This window comes from Silene latifolia, chromosome 7 (genome assembly GCF_048544455.1).
Source record: "Silene latifolia isolate original U9 population chromosome 7, ASM4854445v1, whole genome shotgun sequence".
NCBI lineage: Eukaryota > Viridiplantae > Streptophyta > Magnoliopsida > Caryophyllales > Caryophyllaceae > Silene > Silene latifolia.
In genome coordinates, this window is record NC_133532.1 from 104,399,836 (window position 1) to 104,419,373 (window position 19,538).

The 19,538-nt window shown below is 35.7% G+C and overlaps 3 protein-coding genes across 3 annotated transcripts; 1 reads left to right on the forward strand and 2 right to left on the reverse strand.

Moving 5' to 3' along the window:
- Positions 1-3,314: 3,314 nt before the first annotated feature.
- On the reverse strand, positions 3,315-5,282 carry LOC141592454 (uncharacterized). The gene is made up of 3 exons (XM_074413134.1): positions 4,982-5,282; positions 4,264-4,804; positions 3,315-3,812 (listed from the first exon to the last, which is right to left on the reverse strand). The coding sequence occupies exons 1-3, from the start codon at positions 5,187-5,189 to the stop codon at positions 3,761-3,763; spliced, it is 801 nt and encodes a 266-aa protein (XP_074269235.1). The 5' UTR covers positions 5,190-5,282; the 3' UTR covers positions 3,315-3,760.
- A 962-nt stretch (positions 5,283-6,244) lies between these two features.
- On the reverse strand, positions 6,245-13,355 carry LOC141592453 (very-long-chain aldehyde decarbonylase CER3-like). Its single transcript, XM_074413133.1, has 11 exons — positions 13,201-13,355; positions 12,789-13,009; positions 11,736-11,974; positions 9,964-10,183; positions 9,048-9,175; positions 8,354-8,610; positions 8,081-8,188; positions 7,682-7,888; positions 7,179-7,289; positions 6,893-7,066; positions 6,245-6,645 (listed from the first exon to the last, which is right to left on the reverse strand). The coding sequence occupies exons 1-11, from the start codon at positions 13,249-13,251 to the stop codon at positions 6,490-6,492; spliced, it is 1,872 nt and encodes a 623-aa protein (XP_074269234.1). The 5' UTR covers positions 13,252-13,355; the 3' UTR covers positions 6,245-6,489.
- A 352-nt stretch (positions 13,356-13,707) lies between these two features.
- Positions 13,708-16,908, forward strand: LOC141592455 (uncharacterized). Its single transcript, XM_074413135.1, has 3 exons — positions 13,708-13,804; positions 14,143-15,606; positions 15,705-16,908. The coding sequence occupies exons 1-3, from the start codon at positions 13,769-13,771 to the stop codon at positions 16,656-16,658; spliced, it is 2,454 nt and encodes an 817-aa protein (XP_074269236.1). The 5' UTR covers positions 13,708-13,768; the 3' UTR covers positions 16,659-16,908.
- Positions 16,909-19,538: the final 2,630 nt, after the last annotated feature.

Sequence of the window (19,538 nt, forward strand, 5' to 3'; positions counted from 1 at the left end):
GTTACTGTGACGAACTTAGGCAAAGCTGACCTTTTCCCATCTCCCTGTGGAGATCGACCCGACTTCCTTAGCTATATTAGTTAGAGCCAGTTGGTTATTTTTGATAGGTATACGACTGCCCTGTCAGCCTATCTATGTTAATTTTGATAAAGAATTTGGCGCTTGTGAGCTTTCTCCAAATCTACATCATGGACTGCTAAGAAGACTTTTGGTGCTTAGAAGCTCTTTCCAAATCTGTGTTTTATCATTTGATGGTGCCTTGGTGCTTGCGAGCTTTCTCCAATCTTCATCATTTGACTTTACGATAGTGTCTCGGTGCTTGAAAGCTTTCTTGGAGACTTAGCCTATTTCTCATAGTTTTGAGGAAGAAGTTTTGCTTGTGAGCTTTGGCCAAATATTTCTCGTATTGACTCTTTGGAGTCTCTTGATGCTTGAAGCTTTCTCCGAGCCTTTTGCTTTTTTCTTCAAAATTGCAGATCATGAAGGAATCAAGTGACTGTAATTGAAGTCGTATGAGTGATGCCCCCAAGATACGAACTTTGAGTTTTACGTGTGACTGGACTCGAGTAAGACTCAAGATGACTAAAGATGCCTACGTACTCGTGAAAATGAGAAATCATTTCACGAGATCAAGCCAACGTAGTTCATGATTTTATTTTGAAGATTTTTTTTTTTTGTGTGTGCGCTCGCAGTTTAGGCTCGTGCTTAGGAGCTTGGATTTGCAGTTTACCATCTTGCTTAAGAATGTGGACTTGGAGTTAACCCTCTTGCTTAGGAGTGTGAATTTCTTCTTTGCCCCCATTATTTGATGAAGGCTTTATCTTGGATTGGAGGATTGGCCTTGACTTTCTCCATCACCAAGATGTAGTTGCGATGGCGGTCGTAATTTAGTGTGAATCCTCCATTTCTTGCATTGATTTTTAGTGGCGGAAAAGTTTGCCCCCATGGCCTGCAATAGTGATCCATGTCATGAGCTCGAGTCGCCAATTCTTGAAATGTCCTTGGTTTAATTCCTTGAAGAATATAAAACAAGTCCAAGTTCATGCCTTGGATGCACATATCTACAGCTGAAATTTCGGAGAGATGATCCTTGCATTCTAAGCTTAGTGCACGCCAACGGTTTATGAAATCGATGACGGGCTCTCCTTCCTTTTGTTTGGTGTTGGTTAGCTCGACCATGCTAACCGCTCGGCGGGTGCTATAGAAGCGATTTAAGAAGTTCTCTTCCATTTGTTCCCAACTATCAATGGATTGGTGGGCCAAATTGGTGTACCAATCAAACGCCATTCCCTTGAGACTACGAACGAATTGCTTCACCAAAAGATCACCCTCAGTGCTCGCGTTGCTACATGTTTCGACAAAATGAGCAATGTGCTCCTTTGAATTGCCTTTTCCGTCAAACTGCTGGAACTTCGGTGGCTTGTATCCAAGAGGAATTTTAAGTTCATCAACTCGTCTTGTATACGGCTTCATGTAAAGGTGATTGTCATTTGGACTTTCACGAAATTTAGACTTGACAAGCTCTCCGATCATCGCCTGGATTTGTTGGGCGGAAAGAGAGTTGATTTTTGAATTGGCATCACCATCATCGCACTGTGGCTTTTCGCCGTCGCCATTAATCTTTGATTCATCGGAGCTCTCATTGATCAGTCGTTTCTCCAACTTTCTTTTAACTGCGGCGAGTTGAACATTTTTTTTTTGGCTATCCTTCTGAAGTTTTTTAAGGGCCAACTTCATTTTTGTCAATTCTTCTTCGATTGAGATTGCTCCAATCACCATCACGGAAGCAACAATGTCAACCTGCGTCGCCAAGGGCTCTTTGCTTGAGTCAATGAGTAGATCACGAAAGTTGGTATCAAGGGTCGTAGATCCTTCGTCACCGGATTTGAATGTGACGGCCTTCGTCTTTTTGGCGGAATTCTCTATTGAAACCATTGAGACGAGCTTTGACGGTTTTGATATGGAGAAAGAGATGAGCGGTAGAGATCGTCCCACCGGGCGTGCCAAAATTTGCTTACACAAATTTTGCGAATCTGCAAATGAACAATAAACACAAAAATTGTAACAAATATAATTTTATTAGATTTGAATATTTTGGGTACAATCTCTATTTATTCCGCTGATTCGATATCCACGTGAATTTGAATGCTTGATGTACGAAGGGTCTTGATAACTTTATCTCCGTTTGACTTTGAATGACGATTTTTGTAAGAGGGTCTCGTTTGACTTAATCTCCTTGATGAATTTGACTTTGTTAAAGAAGGCCTTTAGACTTGATTTCCTTCACGATTTGACTCCTTGGTGACGACACGAGATTTAAGGTGCCTTATTGTCTTGATCCTTGGAGACGGTTATTGATCTTCTAATTTGATTGACTTGGAAGTCTTTGTTTTCTAGAGAGAGTTTGAGAATTCTCTAATCTTTTGTTTTGTCCTCTTCTTTGTGATTTTTTTTCAATCCCATTAAAGGTGGAGGATGACTTGTATTTATAGAGAAAAGCCTTCTAAACCCTAAGCTTTGGTGGACTTGGATTTGGTAGTCATTTCGGCTTATTTGAATATGTTTGATCCATTTAGGTGAGCTTGACCCGATTAGTGAATTTGACCCATTTATCGGGTTTTGTCACTTTAGAGAAGCGGGTTAGATTAAAATAATAAAAATGGACTAATTAACTTAAACTTCATCCAAACTAATTATATTATTCCATGTTTCCTTTGACGGGTCAAAATGTTGACTTGACTTCTGACGTGTGTGCATTTCCTTTTTTGACGAAGTCAACATTTGATTTTTTGACTTTCGACGTGGCACACATAAATTTTATGTGCCAACAAGGAGAAATAGATTGAAAGAATTAGGACATGATAGAGGATAAAGAAGCCTGTCATTCCTCTTTACATAGTCCAGTAGACTTCTACACTCGCTGTAGTTCAGCATACTTAGCAGGATGGCGCACCATCTAATCTCGCAGGTTTATAGAAACAGTAAAGTTTTGGAGGCGGCATGGAGGAGGAGAAGGCAAAACATGAGGATGCAAGTAGCGATGCTGGATTACTTGGATAGGGCTTCAAAAAGGAGATCAGATGCACAGTACATACGGATTCAACAGGGACTCGGGGAGAGGTCAAACAACATATTGCTTCGAAAGGAAGAGGTGAGAGGTGGATAGTCTTTAACATAACTACTCCGAAACAGGATCACAGTAGAATGGGCCTTTAACACAAAATTCTGTTTTAGAAGGATTACCCCAGCTCCAACGTAGAATGGCTCAACACTATGCTGTTTTCGAAGTAACAGCTGTTTAACACGCAAGTACGGAATGCACAAAGCCATATTCTATGATATTAACACTGATTATTTTTGGTAATGTACAGAAGATAACCTGACTTGACGATATATCATCAAGAAGTTCACAAAATATGCCATGTATTACAAGTTATTCACCATTTCCCCACTTAACTAAACAAACCCACCTTCCGTGAGTGGGTTTATACCACACAAAACACAAAACTGTGGTGACAATATTATAAACCACCAACACCAGTAACACCCGTTCTTAGTCCTTACGAAGGCCATCCTTGACACGCATTATCAAACACTGGATGTACATTTCTCGCAGACTATTCACACAACATTCAGATTCAAAAGTTGTAGATTGTAACTTAGCTTGTTAAGTATACAAACATGAAGGAGTCTGCGACGAGCCAAAAGTATGTGCTGTAGGACTGCAGCTAATTAATTAAAAGCTCTTGCTTGGCACTTTTCATCCTGCAGAAAGAACGATGCTACTAGCTTGAGCCCTTGCACTTTTCGGCCTGTGGAAACAACAGTGGTACTACCTTGAGCCCTCTAAAATAGATCGTGAATCGATAATGCATGCAGCAATAAACGACCCATGAATATTTCATCTATGTTATTAAATTTTAATAAATGTGTCGCAAATTAAGATTAAAATTTATCAAAGTAAGTCGAGATTGTTGGAGTTTATGAAGAAATCAATTAGTCTTTGGCCATTACTAAATCTACTAATGAAAACAAGTAAACAAGACACTTAGAACAGTCTCAACAAGTCTAACAATTTACTAGACTTGCTCAGTTTTAATACTTTGAAATGAAACATATGGGATTTTATAAAGCAAGAAGATTTGTCGTGGAACAGGAGTATAGGACTCAATGAAGCAACACCTATTCCTCATAGCATTTCAAGTCAAATGAGGCAATGTAATAATGTATGTAGCTACTAAGGTTGAGAATGAAAGAATGTACCTGACACCATTAACATGTACACTCTGTGGTGCTTGCTTCTTTCCTGGTCTAATTGTCATAACTGATGAAGGAGATCTAATCACTACATCACGGGGACTAGGTGCACCAAGATCTCGTTGTTTGTAACCTATTGAATCTTGAATTCGACTATCCTTACCAGCAAGATCACCTGCTTTTTCACCTATTGAATCTTGCATTCGACCACCCTCACCAATATCTCCTTGTTTGTCACTTATTACATCACGCATTCGACCACCCTTACTAACATGTCCATATTTTTCACCTCTGGAATCACGCATCCGACCATCCTTACTAAAATCTCCTTGTTTGTCACCCCTTGAATCTTGCATTTCACCGTCTTTACCAATATCTTCTTGTTTGTCGCCTATTGCATCATGCATTCCACCACCCTTACCAAGATCCCCTACTTCGTCACATATTGAATTTTGCATCCCTTTATTTGTCTGCAAATCCACATGTTCATCTTCAGATAACACACTGTTTGTTGCGCTCCTCAACTCTGAATCCTGTGCTGCACCCACTGGTACAAAAACACGACGATGCTACTTAGGTTATACAGTAAGTTTTTAATTATAAAGTAACCGGAAATTATTGATAGAGATTAGAGGGACTGAGGGAGTATATATCCATACTCGATAGCTGATATACAAATTCAAGTTAAACGTAAAAGTAAAAGAAGCGGAAAATATAGAATTACCTGATTTATGAACCTTATTTGGGGTAGAATAATCCGTGGATGGGGAAGAAATAAAACAGTAAGAATATAGATAAAAGTCAGATTTGAGGTAATTCATAATTCCACGAATTTGGTTACTTAAGCTAATATTCTTCTTCTTTTTAATCTTATTTATCGTCTTCCTATTGTTTTTCTTTACTTTCCGCTTCTTTATTACACCCTTCGCCATCCTATTTCCTTAATTTCCTGTCTTTTTCTACTGTATTTAATATAATTTGATCATCAAGGAATTTATAACTCAAGAAATTTTCAAGAGTGGCATTTGCGCGGGATGACAGGTGGATTTAGGAAATGGTTTAAATTGACACCTGGAAGTCTTGCTGACTACGTGTAGTCGTCTAATTAAATTAAATGGGCTTCTTTTTGTTGAATGATAGATAGGACTTTGCGTTGATGACTTACCGATTAAACATTTAAGGGATATTTTCTCGTTACCCTCGACTTTTTCATTTTCTATAATATATCCCTCTTTTCATTCAAAAAATTTTAACCGTTAATAACTCTTGGTTACAAGTTCAGAATACGATAAATTTTTTTTTTTCAAATTGACCGTCTCTAAGAGGTCTTCCATTTGGAAAAAAAATTCACAGACGTCGCAACTCGTAGTCGGGAATTATGGTCGGTCAATGTTTATTCGTTAAAAAATGTTTGACCAACCATAACTACTGGCTACGAATTCAAAAAACGGTGAATTTTTTTTTTTCAAATTGAAGGCCTTGACGAGATAATTGCTTTGGAAAAAAAAATATTGTTTTCTGAACTCGTAGAAGAGAATTATTGTCGGTCAAAGTTTTTTTGCGAAAAATAAGGGGTACACCATAGAAAACGAAAAAGTGTTCAGGGATACACGAGAGAATATCCCAACATTTAACCTCGCTCACAAATAGGTTGATTGTGTCAGATCGAATTAATTCGGGTTCCGTTTGTAAGAATTCGGGTCCGTTAGGTTGGTTCGATGGGTTGTTTTCAATTTATTTGATGATAACAATCAGTTTTTGATTGGCTTGAATAAGTGCAGACCAATACGGGTTTTAGGTTAAATTCGGATCCTCAATTCCGGTCGGTCAGTTTTACCAGGTTTATTCAAGATGAACAAAGATTATGTTATACTCCACTTATAACTACCAGAATATTGGCATTTGTAAGGAATTACTTCGAATCGTTGATAATATTATTTTGCGTTGCTGAGTTGAACAATTTGTCTTCATAATAAATTTATATCGAGATGAAAGCACTTATAGATTAGAACAACAAATTATCCGCACCACAAGACAGTATTTATTTTATAGTCGTACTCGTACATACAATAAATTTATATGAAGCCACCGATTTTTAAAAATAGAAAAATTTGTGGAAAAGGGTAAAAAGTACACGATGAATAATAATAATAATGGATAATAGCTTGCAAATAGGTAACAATAATATTAATTTTGTGTCTTCTGATTATATTATATGAACCGTACGTGTGATTAAACAGGTTGAAGGCCATGCTTCAAAGCAGCTTCCCAGACAATGTTAATACGATCAACATCAATGGCACCAACCTCGTGATGTGTCCAACCTTCTAGTGAATGCACAACTCCTCCTGCATGGCATGCATGTACTACGCCTCTTTCCATTGTATACTGCATTTTTCATTATTGTTATCGAGATTTTAATTAGCCAACATGTTATTTTTGGTAGTTAAAATCGATATTCTTATTAACCATTTTTTCGGAGGTTTGGATTAGCGAGTGCTACCATTTACTACTAACTAGGTTCCCCTCGATTATATACATAATTGATCTCGCACATCACGAGTCTTTGTACTATAAAATCATTCATGCCTTCGTAAAAATCGTAGAAAAAGTTGCAATTAACGAACTTAATTACCTCACAAGAACCAATGCCTTGTACATCTAAGGGAAGCTTCATGGCAGCAAGTCCAGCATAAGTACAATCTCTCCTAAATTGCAAAATGGGTGGTACCACAAATTGATGAAAATGGGTTCCAGGTGGGGCCCAACTTTGCTCTCTTGGTGTGATCCATTTACCCACGATCCATGTCTGTGGGTTGGTGTTATAAACATGAAACCTTTACTAATAACTTTCTTAACTTTATATCTTTGCCTATTATACAAATAGGGTTACAAGTACAAACTCGATTTAATTTCATTACCTTGCAATTTTTTGCGGTATGGTATTTTGTTACTTGTATCAAGTATTTTTGGAAATTCACTGGAGCTTCCTTTTGGATTTTTTCAAATCTTTGTGTCGATAGCGTCAACATCTACAATAGTGTCCGATCCACTAGTGAATAACTAAAATCATATTAGACGTAAACAACAAAAACTTGAGGCTGGATTCTCTCTAGTAACTGGATGTCTAGTCCCTCTTTTAACAAAGAGTGAGTGATGATAGCTAGGACATGGTGTAATTACAAACTTACCCTCTCCCATTTGACAAAAAAAGGTATTGGATAGTCCAGTTATTGGGGAGGATCCATTGGCCAAAAACTTATATAAATATTTTTATATAAGGTCGTTAACAATGAATTTTTTGTTTGATTAACTGGATATGTTGTTTTAACTTTGTTACGAAGAAGATGTACATTATTACAAGGATATGAGTTTGTAACACGCATTGTAGTTACTATATTAGAGGTACTCGGAAATTACTTACCAATACCCGGACTTGTTTGCGACACAAGTAAAGCGCGATAGCTCTTCCAAGCTTAGACGTAGCTCCGGTTAAAAAGACTTCTTCAACATCTTTAGGGATTTTATCAAGAATAGCGGCAGCAGTAAGTGTATTTCCATGAACTACTCGCACTCTTAGATTAGGGTGTTTGTTTACGAACAATGTTCCTCCACCATTTAGTGCTTCATTCTATTTAAGGAAAAAAAATGAAAAGAACTAAAAATTATAAAGATATGCAAAAAGTATCACAATACAATTTTTTTTTTTTTTTTCTATTTTGGTGTAAATCGGGGTTTCCAGTGTCGACAACAGTGTATAAATCCCGGTGAACAACCCATTTGGTTACAATACAATTAGTTGAATGAAGTGAAAATTGCGTACCTTATTGAGAGCGGCGAGGCTAATAACCTTTACGCCAATCTTATCTGCTTTTAAGATTGCATGCTCTATTTGCTTGTTAATCCCTTTTTTAGCGAATGGCAAAAAGTACTAGCCATTTAGGCAAGAAATTAGTCAACAAAAATTAGTAAGAAATTGTTACCGTATCCATTGTACGTAAACAGCGACCTCACGCAAATATATCGGGTATCCATTGTACATAAACAGATCCTACCAAAAAATAATGAAGAAATGTTGGAAGTTATGTTGTAATACCTGAAAACCGTATCTAGGTAAGATCCAAGTCTGCTGCAACTTCCCACGGAGGTTGTAGAAAGAGGTGACTATGGGTTTGCCCCACGCCCACAACGGAAAAATAATAAGAAATGCAATGGGCCAAAAAGGCAAGAGGAACCACCGTGTTGAGTACGGCATTGACGCAAACGAACGGAACACCCACGATCCATGCATTGACGATGTTATGTCCACTGCGTGTCCTAAGAACACAAATTCCGGCACTTTCATTCTTTTCCCTGTAATATCAAATCACCGTTTTTATTTTTACGCCATTGTATGTTAGTCCGATCAAGTTTGACATATTCAAATTATTATCTCGACGTTAGTTAATCTATTTCCTAGATGAGTTGGTCTAGCTACGGAAGGGCTCATTTTATTTTGATGCGAAATAATAAGACGATTTTGAATCATTGTGATCGAAAAACGTGATTATTTCAAAAACAAGCTTATAAACATTCGTAACACTTGCTAAACCATTGTGGTTGCATTTGATCATAAAATGGTCACAAAATCCTGATTTATTATTTCAGGCCAAATGGCCGTCCGAAACAAGAACTTGTGAATTATGAACTTTCATAATGAGGATTTTGACCCAATAAAAAAGTTCAAAAAAAAAAAAAAAAAAAAAAAAAAAAAAAAAAAAAAGGCAGCTTGAAATGATATTAATACAAACCTGCATTTAAACTTATTTGTTTATGGAGGTCCCAAGACTTGGTATTTAGGGTATTGCCCAATAGATCGTAAAGAGGCATGAATAGACAGAAATTACAGTCTTTTGTCGAATGATGTAGGCTGTGATATCTGTATCCATCAACCACAAAATTAGATGCACATTGCTTTGTTTTAGTTTTAAGCAATAAATTCAATGACAATTACTCGTTTGATTGGAGTGTTACCTAAGTCATATTATTAGAGGTTGATGCCCACAAATTCACGATAAAAATCAGATCGTGACATTTGGTAATATAATAATACTCAATTTAAATACTACTAGTCCAGTGTTGTACGGTTTTTCTTTAATGAATCCAAGGGCCAGCACATATTAATGTTTAAGAAGATACGGGTAGTTAGTTTATCAACGAAGAAAATCATGAAGAATTAAACACTAAATAATCAGCTTTGATTAGAGATAAACAAATTAAATATTTGAGATGAAGTACTTCTATAGCATGCCCGGAGTTTAGTACTCTGCACTAGTTATTGATAGATAAATCATCTTAACCAAAACCTTAAAATGATGGTTGGGACCAAAACCTTAAGATGATGGTTAAGGCCCAACTATTATATTTATTCCTAGTACGCCCCTCACTCGAGTGTCAATTGGGCTCGAAGAGTGGTTAGTGCACATGCCCCTCATACCATGTGCTAAATTTCCACTTCGTGAGTTGGCTTTGATATCATGGTAAATTAACCATCTGAACCAAAATCTTAAGGTGACGGTTGGAGTCTAACTATTATATTTATTCATAATATTTATAACCAAAAAATGGCACAAATAGTTGATTGGAATTAAGACGAAAGTTAAAACTAATAGCACAAGTATTTGTAGTAACAAAACAATTAAGACGAAAGTATAAAGATAAACTTACGTGGGAGTGTAGAGAAGGTATCTAAAGAAAGGAAGATGATCAAAAATCCGATGTGGGATGAATTCAACGTTGGAGTGACCCATGCATCTTAGAAAATCAAATCCCAAAATGTAGACATAAACCATGCTTACTGACCCATGTCCTATCAGTCTACCTCCCATCAACGGTATAGCCACGATGGACAACATTAGTAGATGTTCCATAAATGTTGCATTTCCAGCTGCATGCATATTTTTATTTACTCCGTAAAATATTAAATTATTTAATAACAATAATAGGAGATGAAATTTCAAAGTTTTAGACTTATTTCAACTTTTTATTTTATTATTACACGTTCATTCCTGTGTAGCTCAAATCATGTCTCCTCTTTGCTTTATTTGAAGATGAATTTTTAAGGTTTCATTTCACAAAATATTAATCAAGAATCTTCTCTATATAAATAGAGAAACAGTTCAAGCAATTTGGTGCGTCTACGTCATCACTAATAAGTTTCTTTTTCTTTTCTTTTTTCCAAAAAAACTGTAATGGTGGGCCCTTTTGTACGTACAACTGAATTAATTTCAGTGTGCTTTACCATATTTATACGCTGATTTGATAATATGTTGATTAGTATATTTTCAATTTACCAATATTAAATATACTAAACATTATATATTACTAAAAATGTCCAATTTTATATATTAATATTTTTCGTAATCAAAAGAAAATAATAACAAAACTGTAAAAATTGTTCAGCATGAATATTAATTATTTAAATCCCAAAAAATAATTAGCACATCTATAATACTCATGTAATATAGAAAATAAAAATGAAGAACAGTTTTAACAACAACAAAAAGCAAAAAATTCCTTAAAAACGCATAAAAAAATGTAGTATTTAATTAATAGCAGGATATTAAAAGCAACAATTATTTATAAATTAAAGAAAAATAATAAAATGCTAACAATGAAATACTAATTATAGTTAAAACCTAATTAATATCGGGAAAAAAATGAATTTGAAAAAGAAGAAGAGAAAAACGAATTAAAAACGGGATAAAGAGACATATCTCTTCAAAAAAGATTCACCAATGACATTATCAATAAAACATTCACCAATATGCGTATGAATTCTTAGTAAAAGTATAATTTTAGGCCAAACTTTACAAGAATTAATTTCGAAACAAATTATTACATAAGACCATATTATATATTATGCATAAGACTAGCCCATTAACAAAACCTCATTAAAATTAATTAAAAATTAATAAAAAAATTATTTTTATAATTTAATATCTTATATTATACCCGTGCAATTTTAATCATTATATCAATGTTTTTAAAAACATACCTCATTAAAATTAATTAAAATTTTTTATTTTTTTAACAACGATAAAAATATTTAATTACGTAATGTTATTCGTAACTTTCCTTTTGTGCATAACAATCAAATTATGTACACAAATTTATTGTGAATTAAATGCTGTACTTATGATTTGGCGACACATCACCAGCCTTGTCAATTTCCTTTCATATTAAAGGACCTACCACATGGTCCACGTGGTCACCAATAGTATTTGGTGACGTTTTCCGAATTTACTTCCCATTTTGTTGGAACAAAATGTCCTTTTTAGAACTTTACCAGCCTAGCTTGTCAATTATCCTTACAATTTGGAAAGTGAAAAGTTTAAACCTACTCTTTAGGTTCTTATCAATGATTTACTTTGTTTTTAATCAAAGTCAAATAAATGATTAAAACGAAATAAATTTCAAAACATAAACTAGAAGCTTACCTGTGAAGGGCTGAAGTACATTAGATGAATGGTGAAGTGAATGGTAAGAGTCGAAGAGGTATGATTGCGTATGGAATAATTTGTGCATGAAATAATACAAGGGTTCTGAAACTGCCATGTGGAGGATTAGGGCACTAATTAATCCTTTTGTATCCCATAAAATTCCGCAATTTGTTAATGATGGGAACATATAACATATCAATGCGGCAATAAGACCCTGAAGGATTATGAAATTGTCCCTACAATAATAATAATCACAGAAATATATATTAGTAAGCAGAAGTAGATTGAAACATTATAAAATAACTACTACTTGTATGTAAGTGTTATAGTTTGAGACGTCATTTAATGCATAAAAACATTGATAAAAAGTTCAGGTTTTTACTTTGAGTCACGAATTCAATTTCCATCCATTGTATTAAAATATAACTTTGTTGGTAGGCTCGTTGTAATTCTATAAACATCATTGATAACCCTTAAATAGGCCGGTGGTCTCCATGGCCTTGGACTGGATAAGATCTACCCTTTAACTTAAACTTTATTTGTAAAAGAAAAAACAATAAAAGATCATTCTCATACTTTAAACTTTACTCCGATTATTCCATAATTTGGGTATATTTAATAAATCAAATGTCAAATGATAATATCGATTTGTTATTGACTTTTATGTCTTCTATAGTAATTGATCATCTTTAGGCTTTGGCAGTTACTTCACATTAACATAGTGATTGAAAGAGATTTTAATATGTAAGAAACCTATTCGAATAGGAGTGTCATCATAAAGAGACAATGAGTAAGAAGTTACTAACAATTAACTAAACCTTTACCGGAAAAGAAAAGACTTACATGCATGAATGTATGTATGTATGTACCTAAAGCTTTATAAAGTTGTATTTACTTTTCATTCCATTTTCCATAGACCATGCCAAGGTGAGGAGGTCGGACGTAGGCACGCAGTCTTAAATTGATGTCAATTTAACACAGAAAAACTATTCTTGTAACGGTATCACGTAGAAAAACTCAAAATTAAATTATAAATGGAAAACGACATACCAATCCCATTCAAGGTCGATCTGGTTAAAATCAACAGGTTGGTGATTAATTCTTCGTTTATGACTAAGGGAGTACATGTTGGAGTACATGTGCCAGAGTTGATGGAGAAAACATCTTAGAACACATAATAATAGAAGATGGAAGCACCATAAATTTGTGATGGTCTCACCCTTCCACCATAGAAATGATAGTTGTGCAACAAACGGTCCAATTATAAAGTACTACAAAGAAGAAAGGGAAATAAATCAAATAAATCAAAGACTACCTTCGTGCTAGTCAATAGTTTACATTTACTTTATTTCCCCCTCACAAAATAAAGAAAATGTAAACTATTCATACTGCAACAAAGGACTCACTTTGTTACTTAAAGAAGAACATACATGATGAAGAAATGAATGTTTGCATATTGTACCTTATACGATCCCAAGTTATGCCACGGCCAATTAGCTAATGGAGCAACCATCTTAGTGTTTTTTATTTTTATTTTGTGTGTGTCCAAGTTTTTTAGATAAGAAGACACTTGATCACTTTATATGAAATGTCCCCGTGAATATAATATGAAGTATATATGAACATATACCTAACTCTTTTCTCTTTCTTTTATGAGTGTGCTATCAAAGAAATAGGATAATTTCCAATTCGGGTGCCCGAGGTTTGACAAAATTCCAATTAGGGTGCCTGAGGTATGTGTAATCCCATTTTAGGTGCCCGAGGTTTAGACTTAGTTTCACTTTAGGTACCTCACATTTGCATAGTTCCAATTTGGGTATCTCATATATCAATATTATTTTCAATTTGGGTACCTCATTAACACCACAATTACTAAAAAGCAAAAATAAAAATAAAAAAATTAAACGACGTCAATTTTTGCCGTTAAAGCCTTAGAAAGTTAGAAACTTAGGTCATATTTCTTTCATCTCTCCATTTTCCTACTTGTGCAATTAAAATCCTGAGATCTCGACAGCAATGGAGGTAATACAATGAACTTAAATCCTGAGATCTCGACAGCAATGGAGGTAATACAATGAACTTTCTTCTGTTAATTTCATCTATATTTTACAATTAATTGAGGTCTTTATATATTTCCATGTATCAATTGTAAAGTTAAGACCTTTATTGAATTGTGATTAATCAAGGATTTTGGTAACGTAAGTGGCTTAGTAATTGCATATGACTACTTTAATTTCATTATTGGTCATACAGTATGTAATTTGTTTGCTTTTGAATTCATGAATTTGTGATGCTGAACTTGTAAATTCAACTTTGGGAGTAATTGAGCTGGATTATAGTTTTGATTATTTGTTTGTTAATCTTCAAATTTATGATTTGTTTGTTCAATTGTTTCCGTTTGCAGTACCATAATCTTGTGTGTCATTATGAAGAATTTGAGTTCGTAATAAGAGAAATTGTTCCTTCTGAGTACTCGATTATAGCTTTATTTGTTGATATATGGAGTGTTGGTGCTAAACATATTATGCCAGAACCTTTACATATAAAAGTGACTTGTGGTATTCCTGGAAGCTCTATATTATTAAGTTTAGACACTGATGAGGATATAATGGTAATGTTTGGGTTGTATGAACATGCTAAAGTGATCCACCTAAGCATAGAGAAATTAGAGAGTCCTACTCCACTCTTGAAATCTGCAATGGAGCTTTACAAACTTTCAAAAGATGCTCAAATGATAAGACATGGGCATGTAGTTGATGTACCTAATCTTGATACTATGGAGGGATATGCTTCAGTGTCGACTGATGATGATTGGGATCCAGAATGTGTAGGCGATATTGAATCTTGTAGTTCTGAAGGGCAGTGGCATGCCTCAGACGAGTTTTCTATGGGTGAGTCTGATGACCATAGTGTATCAGATGGAGATATTAGGGAAGATGATGATAACGATATTCCTAAGTACATCCAAAATGGAAAATGGTACGCGGATCAAATTAATGGCAAGATTAAGTTTGAAGTCGGTCACCTTTTTGAAAATAAGAAAAAATTCCTAAATGTATTACAATCATATGCTATTCAAGAGGGGTTTGCATTAGATAAGAAGAGGAATTTGAAGAAAAAATTTTGGGCAACTTGTAAGGATTCGAATCCAAATTCATCGACGGTGGACGATAATTTGAAGATGGTAACTTATGAGCCATGTCCGTGGAGAATTTATGCTTCATTGTTGCCGGATGATATAACTTATCAGATTAAAACACTCACAGATAAGCATACATGTATACGACTAGACAAGAATCCTAGCGTGAAAGCTTCATGGGTGGCTGACATGTTGGCTATTGACTTTAGAGCTGCTCCGTCAATGGACATCAAAACCATGAAGGACTTGATGAATTTCAGGTTTGGTGTTAGGATAGGAAAGAGTATGTTGTATAGAGCTAGGGGAATTTTGAAAGAATCCATGGAGGGGTCCCATAAAGATTCGTATGCAAGGTTGCCTACGTATATCAAGCTGATTATGGAGAGGAACCCGGGATCGATCACTGGGATAACTTGGACCCGTCCTGAAAACCCTCAAGTTAACCCGCTTTTTAAGAAAATCTTTATATCATTTGAAGCAATGAAAGAAGGATTTATTAATGGATGTAGGCCGTTTATAGGGGTCGATGGAACTCATTTAAAAGGAAAATTCGGTGGAACTTTACTAGTAGCATGTGCTTTAGATGGAGATGGTGGGATTTTCCCTATTGCATATGGTGTGGTAGACAAGGAAACCACGGAAACATGGGAGTTCTTCTTTTACCATTTGAAGCGGATGGCACCTCAAGAGGAAAGGAAAAAATGGGTCATTTGTAGTGACAGGCAGAAGGTATGTATGTAGATATAAATACTTCTATTCTATTTCAACTTGCAAATAATAACATATTTACTTCTTTATTTTATATTTTATATATATTGTTTTGACAGGGAGTTGAATGTGCATTATCTTCTATACTTCCAGAAGTAAGTAGAAGGATATGTGCAAGACACTTGTATGCAAATTTCAAACAACAATGGCCGGGGGAGCTATTAAAGAGCTATTTCTGGACAGCGGCTAAAGCACATAATGAGTTCGTCTTTTTCAAGGCAATGGATCAAATTAAGAAAAACGGCATGGAAGCATATAACTATTTGATGGCGGTGCCTTTGGAGTTATGGGCGAGACATAAATTTGACAAGTCTCTAAAGGTTGGTGATGTGACGAATAATTTTGTCGAGTCATTTAACGGGAAAATTAGGGAGTTGAGAGGTCTACCAATATTGTCAATGCTTGAGGGTTTGAGGAGAAGGTGTATGAAAAAGATGTACAAGAAAAAAAAATCAATCGCAAAGTGGGATTCATCGATTTGCCCCAAGGTTAAGAAAATGTGTGATTGGGCCTGGAAAGATGGATATTATTGTATCCCTAGAGCAGCCGGTGAAGGGTTGTACGAAGTGAAAGATGGTACCCATTTTTACAACGTGAATCTTAGGGAGCAGACCTGCGATTGTCAAAGTTGGCAAAACTTGGGCATACCTTGCAAGCATGCTGCTTCTGGTGTTAGGCATATGCGAGAAAAACTGGAACAATATGTTCATCCTTTTTACTCGTCACAAAAGTATGCACAAGTTTACCGAGGTATTATTTGCCCTATCCCTGACCACACCAAATGGCTTGAAGACCAGGAGCCAAGATTAAATCCTCCACTGGTAACAAGGAGGTCGGGAAGACCTAGAGTCCAAAGACATAGAGAGAAAGGAGAACCAGTTAGGGTGAAGCGGTGCAGCGTTGTTAAGTGCTCAACATGTGGGATCCTTGGTCATAACAAAAGAGGTTGTCAAGGTGGGGAAACAAGAAAGAGTAAAAAACTTGCAGGAACTAGAAGGCAAAATGAGAGCTAAAGAGGGGAGAAAGAGTTATTTCTACTGGAATGGATCGTTTTGTGTGACCGAAAGATAGAGAAAGAACATATTTCACTATCGTCTTTTGATTTTAAAACTAAACATTGGGTGACAGGTTGTTTTGTGGGATGGTTATAGTATTTTTTGTCCAACAAACCTAATTATTTGTGGTTTAGTTTTCTGTCATTGATACTTCATTAACATCCTATAGATTTTTTTGAGGGAGTTAACATTCTAAAGTTTTATAGTGCTTGAATGGTATTTATGTTGTTTTCACATGAACCAAACTTGTCTATTTGTTTGTTTTAGTATAGTATTAGATTACGTAATTGATGGGTTAGAACTTGGAAGTCTCTAATTATTTGTCTGAAGTTGTCAATCTCAATGTTATAATGTAACGGTGTTAATTAGGTGGATACAAAATTGTTTTTGAGGTACCCAAATTGGAACTATGCAAATGTGAGGTACCTAAAGTGAAACTAAGTCTAAACCTCGGGCACCTAAAATGGGATTACACATACCTCAGGCACCCTAATTGGAATTTTGTCAAACCTCGGGCACCCGAATTGGAAATTATCCGAAGAAATAAGTTGGAAAAATGAGAAGAAACGCGAGATCTAGCCAAAAGCAAGGTTCTCATCTGTTTATAAATAAGATTTTATAATACTCCAATCTATTCCCGTCATTTATTTACTTTTTTCATTATAAATATCTTAATTATTTATTTACTTCTTTTATATTGAGAATATTTTTAAAGAGTAATTTAATCATTCATATAACTCGTTGTTTACTTCTCACTCAATCAATAACATCACCCACCAATGGTCATCTCCCCTCTCCTTAGTTTTTATTTATATCAAAATCAAAGATAAACAAATAACCGGGACGGACGGAGCGGTGGAAGGCACAAGCTGATATGGCAGGGGCGGCCAACATATAGATCGAGCATTTCAGCTCTTCGCACCGGGGCCCAAGTGTATAAGGGGCCCAAAATTTCTTGATCCACTTACTAGCTAAAAAGAAAAACTACTACTATTTCTAAATCCTAACCCAGTATACAACAGACCCAATAGATTAAACCATTTCTCTAGAATTTGCAATAGTTGGGTAAATAAGATGCAAGAGTGATCAATTCATACATTCATCTACTCAACATAAGAAAATAAGCACAAGGAAAGATCAATGGATAAATAAAGAGAGATTAAAAAAGTCTTACAATACCAAAGTTGGAAACTTTGGATGAATTACACCAAGATGAAAGACTTAGCCAACCATAGTTTGATTACAACCCAATTTTTGTGGAAAGATTACAATAAAAATGGAAATTGATTAAGGTCTAATTATTACAAGATTAAAACTCAAGCATAAGATTTGATGGTAAGGAGGTGAAAAAGGACCTCAAAAACCTAATGCAAAACATGTATTTATAGTCTAAAAACAAGGCATAGGAAAATGGGCTTTCAATAGGAACATATGGCGGAATTTAGAATCTCGTTTCCAGCCAAAACGGTAGTCTGCCGTGGTCTTGGCAGTCTGCCATGGCAGCTTGCCGTTATTTTTGGCAGACTGCGGTTTTTCCTGTGGCAGCAACTTGCGAGAGCCATAACTCTCTAGTTTCTTGGTCAAATAAGGCATGCGACCTACCATTGGAAAGTTAAGATCACAAGCTTTCACCTCCACTTGGCCTTGCGTTGATACGAGCTCTAGAACTCCAGATATACACGTTTGAAGTTGGCCCTTGTGAAACCGAGTTCTCAATTCTTCATTTTGGCTCTTGTTTGTATTTGCCAAGGCTCCAATTCTTCCATTAGCTTACTTTTCTTGACCTTTCACTTGTTACTTGGGCTTACCTTTTGCTCTTCTTTTTCGCCTTGGTTGACCGTGGTTCGGGTTTGACTTATGAGTCGGTTTGTACAAAATGATTCCTTCATCTCAACTTACCAATATGAAGTACTTGAATTACCTTGAGTACCTTGAGATGTAAATACCAACAAGTTCAAATGATCCAAATTACAACCAAAGTGGATTCACCGGAGAATACAACGATTAACACTCAAAACCGCCTTTGTGACAAGTTTATTCAACTAAAACTACCTAATTACGCCGACACTATTTGACTCTATCAAATACCCCCACACTTAGACTTTTGCTCGTCTCGAGCAAAACCTAAGACAAACAATTGAGCAAGTCTACTAGTGAGCATGAGTGTAAATGATCACTCTTCCCTTACCTCTTCCTTCTTATATCTCCCTCTTGAACAACCACCAATTAAAGAGAAAATCTAGACTCAAAGGTGACACAAACTCTTCTCTCACTCACCCTCCTTATATCATCCCTCACACAAGACACAACACATCATCAACATCACAACCACCCTTCTTATATCACCTATCAAGAGATGACCACTCTCACCTTATCCCAAGGTGATAGCAAAGTGGTCTAAACAACTTCCTAAATCACCAAATTACTCCACTTATATCACCCCCTTATCACTCCATGAAATGAAAGATCATGCTACTTGGCTGGCCACACACCTATGCAATTCAACAACCAAAATAGCCAAAGCAAAAATCCACCGATTTGGGACAAGTTTTATGACTCAAAATGAAATTAAATCCTAATCTAGCCTCCTTCCAAGACCCTCCTTATCACTCCCTTCTTATCCCTCCATCTTTTTGGTGTGACAATTTTCAATTTTTCAATTTTTTTTTGTTGAAAATCCCTCATTTTGCTTAAGCCCCCCTTTCGGGTTTTCACCTTAACTTTTCCTTACCTCTCATGGTGGCTCGCAACTCATTTCTTCATTTTGCCCGAAATGCCCTTTCAGGTTTTCAACCCGTCCTCGGCCACCTTCCCAATCTTGCCTTAGGTGCCCACCCT

What these genes read in the sequence shown, in the direction of transcription:
- LOC141592453 (XM_074413133.1), bottom strand. Translation starts at nt 13,251, where the DNA reads ATGGTTGCTCCATTAGCTAATTGGCCGTGGCATAACTTGGGATCGTAT. An exon ending in ATAACTTGGGATCGTATAAG is followed by an intron (nt 13,010 to 13,200) that starts GTACAATATGCA and finishes TCTTCTTTGTAG; the next exon opens with TACTTTATAATTGGACCGTT. An exon ending in ATCGACCTTGAATGGGATTG is followed by an intron (nt 11,975 to 12,788) that starts GTATGTCGTTTT and finishes TTATTATTGTAG; the next exon opens with GGACAATTTCATAATCCTTC.
- LOC141592455 (XM_074413135.1), top strand. Translation starts at nt 13,769, where the DNA reads ATGAACTTAAATCCTGAGATCTCGACAGCAATGGAG. An exon ending in AGATCTCGACAGCAATGGAG is followed by an intron (nt 13,805 to 14,142) that starts GTAATACAATGA and finishes TTCCGTTTGCAG; the next exon opens with TACCATAATCTTGTGTGTCA. An exon ending in TTTGTAGTGACAGGCAGAAG is followed by an intron (nt 15,607 to 15,704) that starts GTATGTATGTAG and finishes TTGTTTTGACAG; the next exon opens with GGAGTTGAATGTGCATTATC.
- LOC141592454 (XM_074413134.1), bottom strand. Translation starts at nt 5,189, where the DNA reads ATGGCGAAGGGTGTAATAAAGAAGCGGAAAGTAAAGAAAAACAATAGG. An exon ending in AAATAAGGTTCATAAATCAG is followed by an intron (nt 4,805 to 4,981) that starts GTAATTCTATAT and finishes TTTTTGTACCAG; the next exon opens with TGGGTGCAGCACAGGATTCA. An exon ending in GTACATGTTAATGGTGTCAG is followed by an intron (nt 3,813 to 4,263) that starts GTACATTCTTTC and finishes TTGTTTCCACAG; the next exon opens with GCCGAAAAGTGCAAGGGCTC.